Source organism: Monodon monoceros, unplaced genomic scaffold (assembly GCF_005190385.1).
Source record: "Monodon monoceros isolate NGI ecotype Baffin Bay Population unplaced genomic scaffold, NGI_Narwhal_1 Super_Scaffold_6, whole genome shotgun sequence".
NCBI classification, from domain to species: domain Eukaryota; kingdom Metazoa; phylum Chordata; class Mammalia; order Artiodactyla; family Monodontidae; genus Monodon; species Monodon monoceros.
This window is the reverse complement of record NW_021703783.1, coordinates 91,319,190-91,341,114: the sequence shown is the minus strand read 5'-3', so window position 1 is coordinate 91,341,114 and position 21,925 is coordinate 91,319,190. Positions and strand designations below refer to the sequence as shown.

Below are 21,925 nucleotides of genomic sequence, written 5' to 3'. Positions count from 1 at the left end.
AGGCACAGAGAGGGTGTCAGGAACTATCAAAGACCTGAGACTTTACCCTCTTTGGAAACTAGGTCATGCAACCGGTAACAGCTAGAGGCAGGGTTTGAACTAGGCCTTCTGGCTCCAGAATCCATGCCCTTGACCACTAGGTACTACTGCCTCTTAAGGAATTTGGACTTTATTCCACAGAGGGATGGGGATGGGGAGCCACTAATAGGTTTGTAAGCAGGAGCGTGACGTGTTCATATCATAGATTTAAAAAGTCATTCTAGGGACTTCCCTGGTGGTCCAGTGGGTAAGACTCCGTGCTCCCAATGCAGGGGGCCCGGGTTCGATCCCTGGTCGGGGAACTAGATCCTGCATGTATGCCACAACTAAAGATCCCACATGCCGCAACTAAAGATCCTGCATGCTGCAACTAAGACCCAGCGCAGCCAAAAAAAAAAAAAATTCAACTCCAGCCTCTGGACCCACTTATCCAACTGCTGTCCATCTCTCATGGAGCAGCTCACGTAAAGGTGGCACCATTTGGTACCCAAGCCACAGAGGCTTTGCTGCTCTTGGCAGCAGCCCCCTGTCCTGGCCTCCTCTGTCCTTCCAGGATGTAATGTGTGTGCTTCTGTCTTCACAGAACACACGTAGATGCACCAGGAGTCCCGATGCCTCACGCACCTGAAGGACCTCACCGCCCCCCCTGCTGCCTGCCTTCACCTTCAGAGATCCTGGCCCACCTCTCCATCGGGGAGGCGCTTCCTCCGAGCTGTGCTGCTTGGCAGGTTTCCAGGTCACTGCTCCAATGAGTATTCACTCACATGCACGCACATACAGCTCTGGGGGTTCATCGTGTACAGAGCTGTCATTTGATTTGCTCCTACTTTACAACTCGGGTAACCTTTGACTCCCAGAGATCGGGTAAGCAGGGCAGGCATTATCCTGAGGCTGGGGGTGGGGTGGGGTGTGTGGAACATGTGCCCAGGGACCACTGGGCAGGATCCCCATAGCCAAACAGGGTCTCCCAGGGCTGTTGCCTCCTGAGGAATGTTCTGGTCTCTCCCCGCCACTCTGCAGAGACCACACGGCAGCCATGGTGGTCCAGAGCCCCAGGGTGAGCCTTCCCTTCAAGTCAAGAATGCAGGCTTGGAAGGTTGACAGGCCTGGGTGTGGCCTCGGCCAGTGCTCGCGCTCGAGCCATAGCCCCTCTCCTCTATCCCAGCCTTGCGAACACCCTTCCAGCTCTGGGAACCCATGCTGGTCAGGAGATACCTTGTGGAAAATTGGAGATGGAGCTGGACTGTGAAGGATGGTAGAATTTTTTAAAACATTTTTAATTTTTAATTTGCAACAAAATATATATAGACTTTTTTGACAGGAGAAAGTAAAAGCCTCCTGCATCACCCCCGCACCAGAGCCCTCTCCCACGCCTGCTTGTTCCTGCCAGTGCCTGATCCACATGCCCACCAGGGTCTTGCCATGCTAATGTAGTCTGCAGTGGGGAGAGAGGTCTTCTCTGGGACCCTCGATGTTCTGTGCTCCCAAAGATTCAGAGGAGGGAACTTCTGCTGCCCTCTGAAATCACAGGAAGATTTTTCTTTTCTTTCTTTTTTTTTTTTTTTTTGCGGTACGCGGGCCTCTCACTGTCGTGGCCTCTCCCGGTGCAGAGCACAGGCTCTGGACGCGCAGGCTCAGCGGCCATGGCTCACGGGCCCAGCCGCTCCGCGGCATGTGGGATCTTCCCGGACCGGGGCACGAACCCGTGTACCCTGCATCGGCAGGCGGACTCTCAACCACTGCGCCACCAGGGAAGCCCTTTTCTTTTTTTTTTGAAGGGGAGTGACCTCTGCTCCTTCAGGGAGTTGGGGGTGGGAAATGACAGGCAGGTGGCCATAGTATAACGAGAGGTTGGATCAAAATCTCCAGTCCCCTGCCCCCAGCACTGGCCTCTTTCCTTGTTCTCCCCACGCCCACCCCAGCTCCATTCCATAGTCTGGGTCCAGTCAGATGCTGCTGAGCGCAAATGCTGCTCCAGCGCATACTAGCCGCGTGATCTTGGACAGCGACCTGACCCCTGTGGGCCTCAGTTTCCTCATTTGTACCGTGAGTGTGTCCACGGTGAGGCTTAATTGTAAGCAAGCTCCTGGCTCCCTCAGCACAGAGCCCGACGCGGAGAAAAGCTCCCTGCAAGGTAGCAGGCGGCATCATGGGTTCCGGGAGGGGGCCAGAGCACAGGTGGGGTGGGGTGGGGGTCGCCCGGGAGTCCCACCGCCCGGCCACCGGGTCGCCGCCCTCTGCGCGGTGACGGCAGCGGATAAGGCTCTCGCCGCATCCCGGGCAGCGCCCTCACTCGGCGCCCGGCACGGAACTGGTGCGGGGCTGGGCCGGCCCGGAGGAGCCGGAGGGGCGGGGCCGCCGCGCCAGCTCCCCTCCCCGCCACCCGTCGCCTTCTCCTCCTCGCGCTTCCCGGGCTCAGAGCGGCGGCAGCAGCGGCCGCGGCAACAGCTTTGGCTCCGGCTCCTCCCGCTCCCGCTGCGGCCCCGCTCGGCCCCACTCGCCCGGGCCCCGCGCCCCGACCCCGCCGCCGCGCCTGCCGGGGGCCTCGGGTGCCCCCGCCGCCCGCCTCACGCTGAAGTTCCTGGCCGTGCTGCTGGCCGCGGGCATGCTGGCGTTCCTCGGTGCCGTCATCTGCATCATCGCCAGCGTGCCCCTGGCGGCCAGCCCGGCGCGGGCGCTGCCCGGTGGCGCCGACAACGCCTCGGCCGCCTCGGGCGCCGCCGCGTCCCAGGGTCCGCAGCGCAGCCTTAGCGCGCTGCACGGCGCGGGCGGCTCGGCCGGGCCCCCAGCGCTGCCCGGGGCTCCGGCGGCCAGCGCCCACCCGCTGCCGCCCGTGCCCCTCTTCAGCCGCTTCCTGTGCACGCCTCTGGCGGCTGCCTGCCCGTCGGGGGCCGAGCAGGGGGACGCGGCGCCGAGCGAGCGCGAGGAGCTGCTGCTGCTGCAGAGCACGGCCGAGCAGCTACGCCAGACGGCGCTGCAGCAGGAAGCGCGCATCCGCGCCGACCAGGACACCATCCGCGAGCTCACCGGCAAGCTGGGCCGCTGCGAGAGCGGCCTGCCGCGCGGCCTCCAGGACGCCGGTCCCCGGCGCGACACCATGGCCGACGGGCCCTGGGACTCGCCCGCGCTCATCCTCGAGCTGGAGGACGCCGTGCGCGCCCTCCGGGACCGCATCGACCGCATCGAGGTGAGCGCCGCGCCGCGTGCCGTCGGGACCTGGCCGGGGCGTGGGAGGGGCCGCTCGAGGGAGTCGAGAGCGTCCCGGGGTCCCGCCGCCACCGCCGGCTGAGGGACCCTGGGGAGCCCCCGCGAGTCTCGGAGCCTCGTGTTTCCGTCTGTGCAAAGGGGATGGTTGGTCCTGCCTCCCAGGGGTAGAAGGGAGGAGTCCGGTAGCGCACACAGGCCGGAGACTGACACTGTGACTAAGGCACAGGAGGCACACGGGAAAGGCTCGCTCCAGATCCTTTTTCCTCTGTAAGCCTCAGTTTCTGAGTCTGTAAAATGGGTATAACGGTGTCCACCTGTAGTGTGGATTGATGACAATGTAGGTACGTGAAAATGCTACGCACGAACTAGGACCTCGTTAAATGTACGTTTTATTTCCTTCTTTCAGACACCCCCAAAGCAGCACCAGCCACACACTCAGTCCCTATGGTCAGAAGATGGGAACGCTGTCCAAGGGACTTGGGGTCCTCCTCTCCTGCGGAAGAGCAGGGAACAGTGTCTCATAAGCCAAACGTGGGTGACCCTCACCGCCTCCACCCCTAAGCCCCCTACCTGGGCTCGGACCACGGGCTTGATAGCAGGAGCTCAGATGGTGGTAGCCCAGACAAAATGCCTGGAAGCCGGCAGCTGTAGGGTGGGGGCTGAGTGGAGAATAGGGTCCCACCTGGGTCTCTCCCCCTACACTCACCTTTTTCAGATGTTCCTGGCCCAGGCTCAGGATCAGACACAAGGGGTCCAACAGGGGGAATCCGCTCTTGGCTGTCCTGTGATCCTGGGCCAGCCATTTCTCCTTTGAAGCTGCCAGACCCCTACCTCCCTGTGAGAACTTATGTGGGGCCACCTGGAGGGGAAGCTGGACACACTAGGTAGGACAGACATCTGGAGACACTGACCACCCCCAGCTATCCATGACTTCAGACTGCAGGGAAGGGGGTTAGCAACAAAACTGGATCCGTGGAAGGAGGGGGGAGAAAGAGGCCACAGCACCAGCTGCCCCCTTTATTACCTCCTTCGAAACTGAGTGCAGCTGTCAAAGGGAAGAGAATGGCTGGAAGGAAGGAAAGACAGGGACTTCTCCCTCTCCATGGTTTTCTCAGTTGCATCCCTGGCCGAGCAGCACAGGAGATGCTGCTGGTATGGAAGGTTGGCCATGCCCATGGCCCAGTGGCCCTCCAGAAAGTCCGTGTTGGTGTCAGCACCCACCCTGCAGGGTGTCAGAGCACAGCCAGGCAGCTATCACAGCCAACCCCAAACCTGGGGCTTAGAGACCTCCTAAGGTGAGTGACAGAAACAGGAGGAAAGCCCAGAGTCTTACCTGCTGGCAGCATCCCTTTTCCCACTCCAGCTCTGGGGATTTCTAGGATGAGAGCTGAGAGCAGGAAAATAATCAGGGAAACACGGAAAGTCAACAGTGAAGGGAAGTCTCAGTTTCCTCACCTGTAAAATGGGGACAGTATTAGCACCTACCTCACTGGAGTGTTAGGAGGATTAAGTGAGTTAATCTTTTTGGATTGCTATTTTTAACATTAAGCTCTAATATTACCAATTTTTTAAATAGCCAAAATTTAAAATGGGAACAAATCCTCCTTTTAGAAATAGATTTTATTAATTAAAAAAAAAAAAAGATCTGGTCTTCAATAAACTTCCCCTTGCCTGCCCTAGTCCCTGCCCCCACACCCAGATGGCACCCGTGGTTCCTCCCACGTCTGGGGCTGGCAGGGCTGGGCTTGCCCTGGACCTGCACCTGTGCATTTGGCAGGGTGGGCTCCCTTCCGGTTAGCCCGCTGAGGTTGGGGGTATCCTGGTGGCTGGGATTTGGCACCAGGTCAGCCTCCTAGGTGGGGGAGTCCTGCTTCCCTATACACACTCCTGCTTTCTGAGTGCAGTGGACATGGAGGGGCTGCCTGTCCTTCTGAGCCTGGCAGCCACCAGAGCCAGTCTCTTTGGGGTGTTTGGCAGGGGTCAGGATCTGGAGCCCAACAGACTCGGGGTCAGACTACTGGTCTCAGCTGGACCCCATGCACCTTTTAGCCACTGACTAGTTTTTCCCTTGCCTTCTCATCCAGAAGCCTCAGAAGGATGCCCCCAGGTTTTCAGGGTGTACTTTCTCACCACTAGTCTCTCTCCCACTTTGGTACACTGAAAGTGCTCGTGGTGACGTCACCAGAGTTGATAAATTGAATGGGAATATTTCAGTCCTTATCTTGCTGGACCCCTCTCCAACATCTGACCCCGTTGATCATCCCCGCCGACAAATCTCCATGCGGTTGGCTTCTAGGTACCTGTCACCTGCCCCTCCACCCTCTCTGCTTCTCTGTCCCCTCTTGGGTCCTCCTCCTGGAACATGTGCGCCCCACCTGGCCTTCCTCTCACTTTCCCTGGGTGAACTCAGCCACACGCTGAGGCTTTCCAACACCATTCCACCGTGATGCCCCAAACCAACTTCGTCTCCAGCCCAGGTTTCTCTCCAAGCTTCAGACCAATAGGTCCAGCTGCTTCCTGAGCACCTCCCTCTGGATGTCCCACCAACCCCCTACCTTCATCATGTCCCAGCCTGAACTCAGGTGCGCTCTGAGAAGCCCTGCTTGACTCCTCCCCTCCCCTCCCCCTTTCAGTCGGCCTCATCTCTCCACAGCTCCTCGCAGCAGCCTCCTTGCTGGTCTCCCACCTGCCCAGACACACCCCTCCATCCCTCCTCCTCCAGGCAGCCCCAGGGATCTTCCTTAAGCCCACCCCGTGGGGCTCCCCTGTGGTGCAAACTCAGCCTGCCCCCAGGCTGCCGTTTTGTATCTGGCCCACCTCCCAGTTTCTTCTTCTTCTGCCTAGATTACCCCCAACATATCCATACTCATCATTTAAGTCTGCTCTGAGTACACCTCCTCCTAGAGGCCTTCCCTGCTCACCCTCTGTCTCCTTCCTAGCCCCACCCCTGCACATCTCAGCACACCCCTGCCCACCTCTCTGTATCACTCCCTTCCCCACCCCACTGGGCTGACTACCAAAGGGGAGGAAAGGTCCCCCTCGCCCACCCTCTCTCCACAGGCCTCAAGTTGGAGTCACATTTGAGGGCTTAGGAGAAATTGTTTGTCTTCTATGTTTTTATCTTTGTTGTTATTTTTGTTGTTAATTGAAAAAATGTCAAAAGATTTCGGGGGGAATTATATTTAATCCCACCATTTTATTCGTTTTTACAGCCCCTCTTTTGGTCCTTTATCCAAGTGTAGACATTGTTCCTGAGTTGCTGGGTTGCTGGTAATTACCATTTTAATGATGGCCGTAATATCCTGGGATCCATCTCAGGCTCCACCATCCATCAGTCCTTTGACTGTCTCCTGTCGCTGGAGATGTAGGTTGTTTCTGATTATTTTTGCTTCTAGATGCTCATTGCAGGATCGATTTCATGCAAATAGTTGTTTGTTTTTTTCTTTTTAAGTCTGTTGAAGTATTTCTTTAGGCTGAATTCCCAGGAGTGGTATTACTGGGTCAGATGCTATTGACTTTTATGGCTGTGGCCAAAAACCACTTTTCCAAAGGACCATTTGTGGAGCAGCCAGCCATGTATGCATGTTACAGTGTTCTGTTTTTGCAGTAATTTATGTGTAAAATGAAATTTCAAGATAGATTTAAGCAGCAATTTTTGGACATAAATCACAGTCTTAATCCTGCCTGGCAAGCTAGTTGCCTCCCCTCATCTTGGGGTGGAAGCCATGAAAAGGAACACCCTGATGATGGTCGCAGAGGCTCCTGGACTTAATAACAATTATAGCTCATGCTTCCTGAGCACTTACCATGTGTCAGGTGCTGTTCGCTATCTCATTTAATCCTGATAAAATCTCCATGAGGAAGGTACTATTCTATCCCCCTTTCACAGATGAAGAAACCAAGGTTCAGAGAGGTTAAGAAACTGGCCCAAGTTCACACAGCATTGGAACCTGGATCTGACCCTGTCAGTGTTTGGCTCCAGAGCCCTTGTTTTTCATCATTAGCTCTAGATCCATCTGGAGGGGTCAGACCTCACCTATCTTCAGGAGAGTGAGAAAGACAGGTGAGGGAAGTGCCTCTTGTTGGATAGTGCCCTGGACCACTTCTGCCTCAGAGCATATAGAACGAGAGTGATGAGGGCCAGTCCTCAAAGGCTTGTCGTGCTGGCTGGCAAGATAATCAGGAGGCTGAAAACAATAAATAATGACAACAAGTGACATTTATTAGGCACTTACTATGTACATGTTAGCTTATTCAGTCTTCAGACCTATGAAGCAGGCTGTATGCATTCCCATCTTTCGGATAAAGAAATGGAGGCTCATAGAGTCTGGAGGAACCAGAGCCAGACAAATCACCTCCCGCCCCCCCCCCCCCGCGGCTTCTGTTTCCCCTTCATAAAATGATCAGTGGGCAGATACTCCCTAAGCACCTTGCAGCTCTACATATTCGCTGAAATAGGAAGGCTGGCTGGCATAAAGTTGAGTGCTTCTTGCTTGTGACCTTAGGCTAATCACTTTCTCTCTCTGGGCCTCATGTTTTTAATCTGTAACATGGTTAGGAGGGGCTGGGTTTGGTCTGGGCCCTTTGGGCTCCAAATTCTGAGTTCTTGGGCCGATGTTTCCTGATTAGGAGTTGTAGTGGGGAGTATGGAGATTCCATGTTTATGTGGCCCCCGACTCCCCAGCCACACACTCTCAGGCCGCCAGTTCCTCAGCGGAGTCTGCAGATAAGGTGGCTTATAGAATCTTTGCCTTTTAAGAAGTCTGTTGGTTGCTTTTGCTTTCCTCTTACATTCCTGCCCACGCTGGAGGCTTCTGCTCTGCAGGGGCTGGTTCCCTTGGCCCTGCCTCTTGGGCCACAAAAGGGGCCAGCAGAATGCAGTGAGAGAGCTTCTGCCCATCGGCCTTTTGTTGGAGGACGTGGAACCTAGTGCCCTCTAGGCCACCTGCAGACCCCGATGGCCCCTCTCCCTGTGGCTGGCCTCCCCCCGTCTCTAGGTGGGGCACCCATACTGAGAAGCCCTTAACCCCTACTCCTGCCAGTGTGGAACCTGCATTCTAGCAAGAAACCTTGGTTTTAAAAAACCCCAGCTCTGCCACCTGCTCACCGTGACCTCAGAAAATTCCTTCTTCTCTCTGATCCTGTTTCCCCATCTGTCAGATGCAAGCGTGGGCAGGACACCCAGAGAACCCCTCTCTCTGTCATCCTGTACCCTGGAGGCCTCTCATCCCTGGCAGGCCTTCGCCTGGGAAAGGAGACCCTTCCTGCCGCTCCAAGCCTGGCACGAGCCGCTTGGGCGGAAGACAGGGACTTACCTGTGGGCCTTTTTTTTTTTTTTTAAGGTATATCTTACATTCAATATATGTAAGAGCTCACATATCTTACTTTAAAAAGACACAAATCTTAAGTGTACAGCTCAGTGAAAATTTATGTATGGCTACATCCATGAAAGCACCACCCAGATGAGTCAGGACATTTCTGGTATCCCAGAAGGCTCCTTTGTGACCCCAAAGTCCATACTTCCCCAGAGGTACCACTGTTCCAGTTTCGGTCACTGTAGGTCAGTTTTCTCTGTGTTTGAACGTCACTCAGATCGACTCAGAGAAGCTGCACCCCTTTGTGTCTGGCGTTCTCTTTCAACATTGTCTGACCTTCAGTCGTGGTGTGTGTGTCTGTGGTTTGTTATTTTTCAGTGCTGTGTAGTGTTTCAATGTGTGGAGATACCTTAATTTATTTACCTCTTCTTCTGTGGATGGACATTTGGGTTGTTTCTGGTTTGGGGTTATTACGGATAAAGCTGCTGTGAATGTACTTGTGATATCTCTGGTTGGCTAAAAGTCCTCGTTTCTCCTGGATGTATCCCCAGGAGTGGGATGCTTGGGTCCCAGGAGAGGCATATACTTAGCATTGGGAGTTTCTGCCAAACGCTTTTCCAAAGTGGCAGTGAGTGTTTGCACACCCACCTGCTGTGAAGCTTGTCAACCTTGCTACGGTCATTTTAAAGACACTCCCCGTCCTGGTGGGTGTGTAGTGAATTCATTGTGGTTTTAATTTGTATTTCTCTGATGACTCATGATGTTGAGCACCTTTTCGCATGTTTTTTGGCCATTTTGTGAAGACCTTGCCTGTGGGAGGTGGACCGAGATCAGTGGCTGGTGTCCCCCCCCCCCCTCCCGAGTGACAATGCCGTTGAATTTCCCAAGACAGTTGGGCATGTGATCCCTCCTGAACTCGGGACAGAGAGCGAGGCAGCCAACCCGAAGCAGAAGCTCTTAGGTGCCCCCCCACACCCCTCGTTTGACTCCAGGGGAAGCTGAGGCTCAGAGAGGCTGAGTGACTTACCCAAGGCCACACAGCACGGCAGAACTGAGCCAAGATGACAGCCGGGATTTTCTATGAAAATGGGCTGAGGGTGGGGTCCTCAGCCTCTGCTGCAGATTCTTGGCCAGGGCCCAGAAGGTGTGTGGGCAGGCAGGGCCTGAGAGAGAATTTTGTTGCAGCTTGACGGGGAGTACTTGAAGGGAGAGGAGAAGGGGCCTGGGGTTGGGGTGCCTAGTCACTTGCTCTGGGGCCTCAGAGCCCAGGAGGGTATATGGGCACACCCTCTGGGAGCCATCTCCGCTTCCTCCGGCCTCCTCCCCTCCCACACACCGACTACCCTGACCTGGCACCCTTGGTGCACAGAGGTCCATTTGTCTTCTTTCCATTCCAGCTGCAAATTGGCAGTGGGGACCAGGACAAAGATCAGTCCGGCCTCTGCCACCTGCTCTCCTGCCCCTTCCCTGCCAGGGTTAGATGGAGACAGAGCAGCCCGCTGGGACGGCTCCTAGGGAGGAAGGCTGGAGCAGGACAGCCCCTCTGAGAGGCCTTCTCCGACTCACCATGCCCCCGCCGCCCCACAGAGAGCTTCTTGCCGGTGCTGTCCCTGTCACAGCTCCCAGACAGCCTCCCCCCCAGCTGAGAGCACTGCTGTGGCCGGCGCTGGCCTTATTTGCCTAGGGAGCCACAGCACCTTGCAGTTAGTAAGAGGCATCAGGGCTGAGCGCGCCCTCTGTGCCAGCCTGTTCTAAGGGCCTTACAACTTAGTCCCATGAGAACCATGGGATCGTTACTTTCCCCATTTCACAGATGAGGAAACCGAGGCTCAGAGGGGTAAGAACCTTGGTTAAGAACCGAGGCTCGGAGAGGTTAAGAACCTTGAAATCTGGGATTTCAATCCTTGGCAGTCTGGCTCCAGGGCCCACATCCACACAGTTACTACTCACCGTGCTCTCCTGTTCTCTTAGTAATAGCAGGAAATAATAATGGTTATGCCTCTTTATCAGCCATTTTTATATGCCAGGCTTTACATATTTTTTCATTTTGTATATCCTAAGACGTAGATACTATAATTATCCCCATTTTACAGTTGAGGAAACCGAGGGTCAAAGGAGTTGAGCAGCTTGCCCAGGGCCACAGATCCAGTAAGTGGGGAGCCTGAGAATGACACGGGCCTGTCTGACCTGAGAGTCATGCTGGTACCCATGGCATCGTGTTGCCACAGCACATGTTGACAGATGGATGCATGAATGAGTGAATTAATGAGTGAGTGAGGACTCACAGTTCCTCCAGAGACACCCTCTTTCCCTTTCCCTTTGGCGCATCTTAGCTGAGTCGTCAGGGAAGCTGCCATCTGGAGGGTGAGGAGGCATTGGCCAGAGGAGGTGGGATGGGGGTGGGAAGAGTGTTCTTGGCAGAAGGAACAGCATGTGCGGAGGCCCTAGGGTGAGAGGGAGCTGGGGACTTTCAGTCGGAATGAAGTGTAGCCTCTGGGGGTGCATAAGGGCTGAGATTAGAGGGGCGGGGTATTTATTGGTGGGAGAAGGGGGCTCTTGAAGGATTTCAAGCAACCTGCTTGGATTTGCAATTAGGTGCCTGCCTCTGACCGCTGTGTGGAGAAGGGCCAGAGTCGAAGCCTCATGATGGTGGCCTGGGCTGGGGTGGGGGACACAGGAGCCAAGTGAGGCTATGGTTAAGATTCAGGGTTAGATTCCACGCTCAGAGACTCTGCTTTCGGATTTTCCCCCGTTTTTTAAAAGAAATTTATTGTGAAGTACCTCAGAGATATACAAAGGTATAGAGACTACCATCCAGGTCCCCACCCAGGCTCAAGACCCAGAAGAGTTGCAAACAGCTGATGCCCCTCAGCGTCTCCCTCAGGTGACAGAGGGTCACCACTGTCCCGAATTTGTATTTATCTCTCCATGCATTCCTTCATGCTTTTATATATACGTGATCTAGTTTTGAATTTTTGCAACTTTGTGTGAATGGCATCTAACTGTTCTTCTGTAACTTGCTTTTTTTCTCAATATAATGATTAAAAAAAAATTTATGGGTGGAGGGGAAGCTCCTTCAAGAGATGTTTCAGTAGTATTAAACATACATGTTTTAGTAGTAATAACCATAATAATAACTGACGCATAGCACTTCATGTGCCAACTCTAAGGGCATTATATCTATTAACTTATTTAATTCTCACTACAATGCTATGAGATATTATTTTTGTACCTTTTTTTGCTGATGGGGAAACCGAGGCATGCAAGCTTTACATAACAAGGTCACTGGGCTGGTGGAGCCTGCGTGTGAGCCCGGGCAGACTCACACAGGACTTGGGGGCTGAGCAGATGTGGGAGATAGGAGGCCTGACCCACACCGCTGCCGCCGGGCCTGCTCTTTTGCCACCCTGCCCTGCTGCCCCTGGAGCTGGGCCTTGTGCTGTCTGGGCGGGGGTGAGCTGTGCAGAGGGTGGGACCTTGACCCCGAAATCCAGCACCTTCCCTCTGCTCCCTCAAGGAAAGGAGTTGTCCCCACTGGGGACAAGGTGGTAGGGTCTTCCCCACGGCCCCCAGCCTCAGAGCCACCCTGCATAGGCAGGTCCCTCGCATCCAGGCCCCTCTGTGAAGCTGCCCCGGGGCACGGTCTGACACCACCTGCCATATCCTCCCAGCCTTCTCACGGCACTAAAACCTCTTCTGCTGGCCCTTGAGGCAGGCATTGCAGCGGACACCGTGCCCATTTGGCAGACCAACGAACTGTCAGGGTAGGCGTGAAGAATGGGAACAGGTTCTGGAATCAGAAGGGGCTGGACTGGGGTCCTGGGTCTGCGACTTCGCAGCGGTGTGACCTCAGGCAGATGACTTCACCTCTCTGAGCCTCTGCTCTCTCATCTGTAAAGTGGGCCTCCTTACTTCCCCAGGTTGGCGAGAGGGGTTGTGGAATGTTTGCACAGTGCTTCTGGAGTGCAGGGCCTGGCACGCGGTGCGTGGCAAGGAGGACAGCTGCCTCTGTTGGCCTCTTGTTACTGAGCGCTAATGAGCCCGGCACATTACCTGAGCTGGACCCGAATGCTGGGCTCTGGCTCCAGACCCCACCCTGGACTCCCAGCACGACAGGAGTGGGTTCTGAGCCCCCATCAGGACCCTCGTGGGGTGATGGCATCATCGTCTCCCTATCGTCTTGTGCTGGGGGCCCACTTGGCATCAGGCCGAGCCCACGCGGCACAGCCCGCGCCCGCAGCAGATGGGAAAGTGGGGGGAGTCATGTTCTTCTGATTCAGACGTTGGGGTGGGGAGGGGGCCACACAGGATCCAGTGAGCCCACCTCCTCCCTGGCCTTCCTGCAGAGCTGGCGGTTCTGACAAAAGAACAGCTTGTGTGCCCACCTCCCTCGGCCTGCGCAGTGTCTCCTCGCAACAGCATTTGTGTAAATAGCACTTGACGTCCTGTTCCTTCCTGGCAGGTCTTTCTCGCTCCAAGGGAGGAAGACGCTTTGCTAGAGAGAGAAGGCTTTGGCTCCAGAAGGGTCAGCTTTGCCCAGCCCCATCACTGTAGAAAATTCAAAAGGACTTCTGCCTCGGTTTCCCCATCTGTGAAATGGGGACACTAAGAGTACCAACCAAAACAAATGGCTGTGAGGATTCACGAGTAAATACATGGAACGTGCCGAGGGTGGGCCTGGTACACTGTTCTTCAGAGGTGTGCCCCTCATGCCCAGCTAGGCCCAGTGGAAGGAGGGAAAGTGAGGCTGGAATGGTGCTGGGGCCGAGGAGACCCAGTCCCGGCCCTCCCAGTGCTGATGTGGAAGGCAATCCACGAGCTAATTGCCTCAGCCCAAGGTTTCCCGAAAGTCCAGTCGCCTCAGATGCAGTGGGTGGCTGGCCCTATCGCTCCATAAGCTGTCTGTGGTCAAGGGAAGATTCTGGAGGTAGCGAGCTCCCCATCAGCTGATGTATACAAGCCTCACAGTGTGCATTCTGCTTTTACAGTCCACGAGGACCTGTTACTTCCACTGTTCCATCCTTACATCTGTCCTGTGGATGGACAGAGTGGGGCCCGTTGTCCCTGTTTTACAGAAGGGGAGACTGAGGCTTTGTGTTTAGTCAGCCCCAGAGTCAGGATTCATACAAGGAGCCCCCCGGATAGTGGAAAGTGAAGATTAGTGTAACATGGGTGGGGCCGGGTGTACCGAGCAGCTTATCCATCCGTGCCCCGCCCCCCTCACCTGGCCTCCCCACCTGGTGGGCCAGAGCAGGCGTCTTAATGGGAGGGTGGCTGTGTCCTCTCTCATGGGACACTGTGAGGGATAAAGTGGCCCATGCCGGGCCAGGCTTGGGCTCCCCTGATCACAGCCCCGCGAGCCAAACACTCCAAGTCCCCACTTTATAGAGAAGGACAAATGACACCAGAGAGGTTAGCCCACCTGCCGCCGCTCTTGGGGTGGAATGGAGGAACCAAGTGTCAGTGCCTCCAACTCCTCAGCGCAAGGTCACATCACTGTCTGTGGTGGCCGCTCCCTTCTCTCAGGCGCTGAGTGTGGCAGTGCCACTCTGCCTGCGCTGCCCTCCCCACCCCCAGCACTTTGAAGCAGGGGGCACATTTATCCCCTCATCACATAGAGCTCAGAGAGGCTAAGGGAACTGCCCAATGTCACACAGCAAATGACCAACAAGGCCAGGATTGGGCCAGTGAAGCTGGGAGGGGTCTTCTGCACTTGCCCTGAGCTGTGAGGCCATCCCTGCAGGCACGTGGCACTCAGGGAATGCTAGGCTGTGCTCTTGGTTTTCTGTTTGGCCCTCGGCTGTCTCTTCAGCACCTGGTGCAGTGCCGAGCCCATAACAGGTGCTCACTGAATATTTGCTCGGTGAAGGAGTCATGAGAATTCAGTGAGCTCAGGTCTGGGGCTAAGCCTGTGGTCAGGGCCCAGGGCAGGTGGAGTGGGAACCACCAGGGCCCCTGGGCAGTAAGGAATCATTGGGCTGTCAGTAGGGAGCGTGGAGGAGGAGAAAAGGGAGATAGGGGGCAGGGATGGTCTAATTTGGCTCCTAGAAGCTCACTGAATTATTAATTTCCTACCCACGTTCCTGTGATGTGTCTGCCAGAGGCTGCCCCCCCCCACCGGAGTCAAGACTCGTGGCCTCACCTGCTTTCCTCCACCCCAGAAGGGGCTTCCTCCAGCAGGGGAGGGGAAAGGAGAGGTGCCCCGGCTTCTGCCCCAGTTCTTCCCGCTGGGGTCTTAAGACAGGAAAAAGGGGGACTCTAAACACTTTGTCCTCATCCTGGGCAGGATGGGGGTGTCAGAGACCACCCTGGAACACGCTGCCTTAGACAGTAAGTGCAGTAAATAGGCTCTGTTCATGGGCATTCACCACATGTAGTCATCCCCACAACCCTTCTGAATAGGTACCGTGGTCCCGTGTTGCATGAGAGGAACCAGGGGTTCAGAGAGACGGAGGCAGTTGCCCCAGGCCACACAGCAGGTTGGTTCTCAAGCTGGATTTTAACCCTGGGCTGTATGCCTCCAGAGTCTGTGATCTTAACCACATGCTAACCTGAAGTGGCCGCAGCGCTGGAGCAGTATTCCAGAAGCCCCTGATTTGTGGCCCCCCGGGTCTGCCCAGTGTTCTCACAGAGCCTTGCACCCCCTTAGAGAAGCTTGACATGTGACTAAGTGAAGACAAAGACATTCCACCCCTTCAGGGCCCATCAGGATATAGCCTGCCCACGATGAAGGACTCAGTAGTGGCTCTCAACCCCAACTGCACGTTCGACCCCCCAGGGGACTATTACAGCTCTCTACTGCCAGCTCCCCACCCCACCATATGCTGAGCCATCCTGAGGGCAGAAGCCAGCCTGCTTTCAGCTCCCCGTCACGCGTCAGCACTGGAAGCAGCCTGCTAGACACCAGTACACGTTTGTTGCCTGGAGCTGGTATTGCCATCCCATTTTACATATGGGGAAGCTGAGGCTCACCTGGGGTCACTCAGCAGGGGTGGTGGGCATCTCTGGGCCCTTTGTCTCTTTCCTTCCTCCCTCCAAGTGACCTCGTGGTCCCTTTCTGTGCCCCGTGAGCAGCAGGAGCTTCCAGCCCGGGTGAACTTCTCAGCGGCCCCAGCCCCTGCGCCCGTGGTGCCCACCGCCCTGCACTCCGAGATGGACGAGCTGGAGGGGCAGCTGCTGGCCAAGGTGCTGGCGCTGGAGAAGGAGCGCGTGGCCCTCGGTCACAGCAGCCAGCAGCAGCGGCAGGAGGTGGCGAAGGAGCTGGACGCCCTGCAGGACCGTGTAGCGGAACTGGAGCGCGGTGGGTCCTGAGCCCCACAGAGGGCGTGGCAGGCGAGGCCTTGGTCCTCAGATGGGTCCTCAGGGTGGCAGATTCACTCAGAAAGCATTTTCATGCTCTCCAGAGGCTAAAGCTAGATGGGATGGTGGGGAAGAGGCTGTGAAACACAAGAAAGAGAGAATAATTGGGAGAGGGCGTTATCATTATTGTTAACAGGTAGCATTTTCTGGCCCTTATTGTATTCTGGGAGTGGGCTAAGTACTTGATTCATCGGCTGGTTTAATCTTCACAGACCATACAGGGGTGGTAGTGTTATTATCCCCATTTCACAACTGAGGAATATAAGGCTCAGAGAGGTCAAGTGACTTGCCCAAGGTCACACAGCCAGTAAGTAGCGGATCTAGACCTTAAACCAGGTCTGACTCCAAAGTCCATGCATTTAACCACCACCACAATAGGACCTTCAATGTCAGAATTTTGTCATTTGTTTAACACCTGGGGCTGGCACCGCCGGGGGGGTCAGAAAAACATGACATATTGGACAGTGTACAGGTGTGAGCATCAGGGGACCTAGCTCCTCATTCCACGGCTGTCACTGGCTTGCTCTGTCGCCTTGGAAGCTCACCTCCTCTCCCCAGGCCTCATTTTCCTCATCTGAAAGATGTGGATTTAGGACTCATGAGCTCTCAGGGACCTTTCATCTTTTAAACTTTGTGAGGAGCACCCTTAAGAGGCTTATAGATGAGTTGGGGCTACCAGGGGACTAGTAACCTTCATTCTGGAGTATGCCCTGCCCACCCCCCATCAGTGTCCGCTGACCCCCCCCTGTGTCCACCTTGCTCACCCCCTCAGGGTCCTCAGCCTACAGTCCCCCAGACGCCTTCAAGCTCAGCATCCCCATCCGCAACAACTACATGTACGCCCGCGTGCGGAAGGCGCTGCCCGAGCTCTACGCCTTCAGCGTCTGCATGTGGTTGCGGTCCAGGTCGGGTGGCACTGGCCAGGGCACCCCCTTCTCCTACTCGGTGCCTGGGCAGGCCAACGAGATTGTGCTGCTGGAGGCGGGCCATGACCCCATGGAGCTGCTGATCAATGACAAGGTGAGCGGGCGGGGGGGGGGGGGGGGGGGGGGGGGGGGGGGGGGGGGGGGGGGGGGGGGGCTTTCAGGAGCACCTGTACTGTGCTGGGCCCCAAACAGCTGGGCCCTTTCAGTTCTCCTGCTCAGCAGAATCAGCACACATGAAATGCCTGGTGTGTGCCAGGCTGGGTTTTGGGATTTCAAGACAAGCCAGACCTGGGGCTGCGAAGAGGAGCTCATGTCCAAGAGAGGCTGTCAGCGGTGGTGCGCCATTTACAGAGGGGCATGTGAGGCTCACAGAGATTCAGAGGCTTCCCCAGCGATGCAGCTATGGGAGCAGGGCTGCAAGTATCTGCCCCCAGGGCCCTGCTCATTCTTCTGGACAAAGGACCTCTCTGGGGAGGGAGGGAGGAAGGGCGGGAGGGAGTGCTAGTGGATTGCTCGCCCCCCCTCCCCCCTGCAACCAGCCCCATGCGCCTCCCCTACAAGGTGAGTAGGATACTGCCATGGCCAGGCTCTGGGCTGCATGCTGGATGTGAGGCCTCGTTCTGCCACTTACCCACTTCGTGACCTTAGACTAGTCACTTACCCTCTCCATGCCTCACTTTCCTCATCTGTAAAGCAAGAATAACACTCTCTACCTCACAGGGCTGTGGGGAGAAATAAATGGCTTAAATACATGTAAAGGGCTTTGAGCAGAGCCTAGCATTTAACAAACTTCGATAAATGTGCCCTGTGCTAGTAAATACTTTACCCATATTATCACCCTTGACGCAACTGCACCAGGAGGTAGACACCCTATTATCCCCATTTTGCAGATGCAAAAGCTGAGGCTCAGTGAGGGCAAATAATGTACCCTGGCCACATAGCTGGTGAAGGGGTGATGATGTGAATTGGGGTCTTGGGCTCCAGAAACCACCTCTTAATCCCTCCACTGTTCTGCCCTTGGGTCACCCATCTGCCCCATGCCCAGGACTCCCATCCCCTCACCCCTCCCCCAGCCTGGCTTCAGGGCAGGATAAGGTAGGGGGACTGGGGGGAGTGATGTGGCAGGAGCATGGTGATCAAGGGGGAAGGAAGGGGAGCATCTTATCACCCCATTACCCCAAAATATCTTCCCCGGCCTGCCACATTGCTTTGGGTCTTGCAGGCATGGTGGTCTTTTGAGACTCCCTGAAAATGTGGGCAACATATATTGCACCCACTTGTGACCAGGCCACGGCCACAGAGAGCTGCTAGGAGTGGCTGACACCCAGCAGAACCCTGCTTAGCAGGAGGTGCCTTTCATGGGTGTCCTGGAGGAGGCGGAGGGAGATGGGCCCAGGGGACAGTGAATTTCCCTTGTAGCCCAGTAGGTCCTAAGACCACCAGGGTAGCTGGATGACATCTAGATCCTGCCTCCTGGTTCCCTTCATACACCCCCTGGCTGCCATTTTTGGCTCTGCCCACGGTTAGCACTCAGTTCTAGTGAAAGGAATTCAGCACCCTGGACAGGGCCCAGTTCCCTGAACTTCTGGGGCCTTTTGAGCACCAACCTCACAAGCTGCTCACAGTACTCATTTTATTCCAGCCTCTAAGCCTTGGCCTCTGCTGTGCCCCCCGCCACTTGCTTTGCCTTGCAGCGGAGTTGCCAGAGTCCATTGTACTTCCAGATGTGTTTAAATTTCACATCTTCTGTTCCCACACCCCTCTCTCCCTCTGGGCCTTCACAGCCTCTGTACCTCCCAGATGGCCCCTATGTTACTCTGTCTTGTAATATTGTCCCTGAAGTCCTTCCCTCCTGTGCAGACTCAGCTTTTTTTATGACCAGGACCAAATCCGTACCCCCAGTGTCCAGAACAAGGCCTGGCACCAAGTAGGCCTCAGAGAATGCTGCAATAAATTGTGATCTCAGAGAATTTGGGAGATGAAAGAGCCCTTTGGGAGCCCCAAATCCAGAGGCAGCAAGTACCTTTCATATCACAGGCCAACTCTAATCAATCATCAGTGGCTTCTGAGAATGCTGTGATGAGGAAGGTTCCTAGGGTGAGTCTAGGCTCATGATTGATTAGCCATGTCTGCCTTGGGTGGAGGAGGAGGCAGAGGTGGCTGCATATTTGCTATCCTTTGCCCAAATCCCTGACTTTACGGATGAGGAGACTAAAGCCCAGGGAGGAAAGGGCAGCCTCCCCAGGATCCCACAGGGGGTTGGTTGGCAGTGCCCGGCCTCTGAGTCTAAGGCTTGTTCTACCACTGCCAGTACTTCTTGAGCCCAGCTGTGTGCCAGGCACTGTGTGTGGTATTCAGGGGAAGGTAGGCTTGTGAGATTCAGCTCCCACCCTGCATGACCTTGCAGGCCTGTCAGAGAGAGAATAAACCACCTAGAAACAACTGAAAACCAACACTGAGTGGTCCCTTGTGATCTGAGTGAAGCTGCCTGATTATACTGATATCTTGTGGGGAAAGAGGAAAGAGTGGTCAGAAAGACACTGAGCTGGGAGGAAGGGGAGGGTCAAGCCTTGGGTCAGTCCCTGGAAGGAGGGACACCGGTCTCCCCATTCCCCATCCCACTGCTCCAGCCTTGGGCCTTGTGGCACCTCTGACCTGGGGCTGCGGGAACCTCTTTTCAGGTGGCCCAGCTGCCCCTGAGCCTGAAGGACAATGGCTGGCACCACATCTGCCTCTCCTGGACCACAAGGGACGGCCTGTGGTCTGCCTACCAGGATGGAGAGCTGCAGGGCTCTGGTGAGAACCTAGCCGCCTGGCACCCCATCAAGCCTCATGGGATCCTTATCCTGGGCCAAGAGCAGGTAAGGCTCAGGGTGGGATACAGCTAGATATCCCACCCACTTAGGGCCCCTGAGGAGGAGGGGTAGGCAGAGGGTCCCTGAAAGCACAGCAGTGAGCTCTCAGTCTGGCCCAGCCATTCTGCAGATGGGCAGACTGGGTGAGACCCAGGGAGAGCAGAGACTCGCCCAAGGGGCTAGAACCTTGGGGCGGGGCTAGAACCTGGAGGGGGTGGGACTTCAGCCAGGACAGGGGTTGAGTCTCTGAGTGCCTGCCTGTCTCTCCTGCTCCCTCACTCCATGTCTCTCTTCTTTCTCTCTGCTCTTTTGGTCCAGGATACCCTAGGTGGCCGGTTTGATGCCACCCAGGCCTTCGTGGGTGACATTGCCCAGTTTAACCTCTGGGACCACATCCTGACACCTGCCCAGGTCCTAGGCATTGCCAACTGTACGGGGCCGCTGCTGGGCAACGTCATCCCCTGGGAAGACAAGCTGGTGGAGGCCTTTGGGGGTGCAACGAAGGCCGCCTTCGATGTCTGCAAGGGATGGGCCAGGGCCAAGGCATGAGGGGCCACCTCGTCCAGGGCCCCTCCCTTGCCTGCCAATTCGGGGGCCTTCCGGAGCGGGGTCACATTGCTTCCTCAGCCTACCCACATACTGGCCTCCTCTCTTGCCCCATTCCTGGCCACGCCTCCCGTTTCCGCCGCCTCTACCCACACCTCCAGAACGCCCTGCCCTTGATGGCTTTCCCTTCATCCCACTGGGATGAGAGCAAGCAGCTCAAATCAACAGGTCAACCCTGGGGGGAGTCCAGGGCCTGGCAGTGGGTGCGTAGCAGTGCCCACGGCTCTTCCCTCCCAACGGCTGCTGGCATTAGAGTGGAGCCGCCTCTCACCTCCCACTCCACCCTGTCCGTCAAGCACAACTGATTCCACTGATCTCACAGCTCCTCCCATGAGGTCGTGTATGGGGGACGGGCCCCCTGTCTCAGCGGCAGGGCTGGTTATCTGCCCTCTTGTCCTCCATGCAACAGGCCTGTCCCCTTCCCTTCAGGGCCATAACAGGCTGGAGAGCTGTCCCCCAGCTGAGAGGGAATGACAGAACCATGGGCAACTCAGATTCAGCCCTCCTTTATCTTTCTACCAGCTGCCTGTCAAGGGCAGTGGGATCCTGATGGAGCCTCTCCCCCCACCCCACCCCGACCCACACCCCTCTCTTCCTCCTTTTTCCTTGTTTCTTCATGTGCAGTGGTTTGAATGTGGGTTCCATGCCTGGCCCAGCCCCACCTCAATTTCCAGGACACCCCCTTCCCAGCTCCAGCCTGGAGGGTTAGGGACCAAGACTCTGGGAGGCCAAAGGGCCATAGTCACCCCTTGCGCCCATCCACAGCTGTGCCCACTGGCATGGTCACCTCTCCCCTTCTGCAGCCAGGACAGGGCCTGGGCCACTTCAGCCTGGGCTGGGGACAGCATGGGACAGAGGCACATGCCCCAGGGGACCCACAATACCTACCCGCTCTGCATGGCCCTGCAGCCTTTGGGGGATGGAAAGAAGGAGCCGAGAGGGTAGGGAGAAGCGTGGCGTAGTGTGTAGAGCACTGCGTAGGGAGGAGGAGCCCTTGGTTCCCGGTCAGCCGTGCCGCTGACCTGCTGTGTGGTCGTCTGTAAGTCCCTGCCCTCTCCGGGCTGACCTTCCTCATTTATGAACTGAGGCCCTTGCTTCCATCGTTTCTGAGAGCTCTCCAGATCAAAAGTGAGACGGTCTGTGATTTCAGGTGGATAGGGTGGGACAAGCCTGAGAACCTGCCTAAGGACTGAGGGGCACAGCAGGGGCAGGTCCTGGGACTGGGCAGCCGATGGGATCTGGCTAGGCTGGGTCAGGGTCAGAAGCTGGTTCCAGAGAGTCAGGGGCAAGGGCAAGGGTCAAAGCAGACCAACCTCACACACAGATTGTAAAGATCAGCTCTTCTGGTTTCACCCAGCCTGGCACCCTTGCCTATCTGAGGGTCTCAAAGGGCTGGTGGCTTCCTGGTTCCTACCCTTAAGTCCCCACCAGCTCCCCCAAGAGAGTAGGAGAATATCAGAGCTGAGAAAAGCCACCCAGTCTGACCTCTTGCTTGTACAGATGGGGAAGAGCTCAGAGAGGGCAAGTGACTTGCACAGGATCACACAGCACGATGGAGCAGAGCCAGGACTAGAACCCAGTGCTCTTTCCCCCACACCCTATTTCCTGCCCATGAGAG

The 21,925-nt window shown here is 56.1% G+C and overlaps 1 protein-coding gene across 1 annotated transcript; it reads left to right on the top strand.

Annotated features, from left to right (window-relative positions):
• The first annotated feature begins 1,075 nt into the window (after positions 1 to 1,075).
• Positions 1,076 to 20,250, top strand: NPTXR (neuronal pentraxin receptor). Its single transcript, XM_029206737.1, has 7 exons — positions 1,076 to 1,096; positions 1,975 to 2,100; positions 2,324 to 3,226; positions 15,636 to 15,861; positions 16,693 to 16,940; positions 19,528 to 19,707; positions 20,020 to 20,250. The coding sequence occupies exons 1-7, from the start codon at positions 1,076 to 1,078 to the stop codon at positions 20,248 to 20,250; spliced, it is 1,935 nt and encodes a 644-aa protein (XP_029062570.1).
• The last annotated feature ends 1,675 nt before the right edge of the window (positions 20,251 to 21,925 follow it).

Excerpts from the sequence above, each read along its gene's own strand:
- NPTXR (XM_029206737.1), top strand. The coding sequence starts at position 1,076 with ATGGTGGTCCAGAGCCCCAGG. Across the intron at positions 3,227-15,635 it reads ACCGCATCGACCGCATCGAG|CAGGAGCTTCCAGCCCGGGT; the intron begins GTGAGCGCCGCG and ends CCCCGTGAGCAG. Across the intron at positions 16,941-19,527 it reads AGCTGCTGATCAATGACAAG|GTGGCCCAGCTGCCCCTGAG; the intron begins GTGAGCGGGCGG and ends ACCTCTTTTCAG.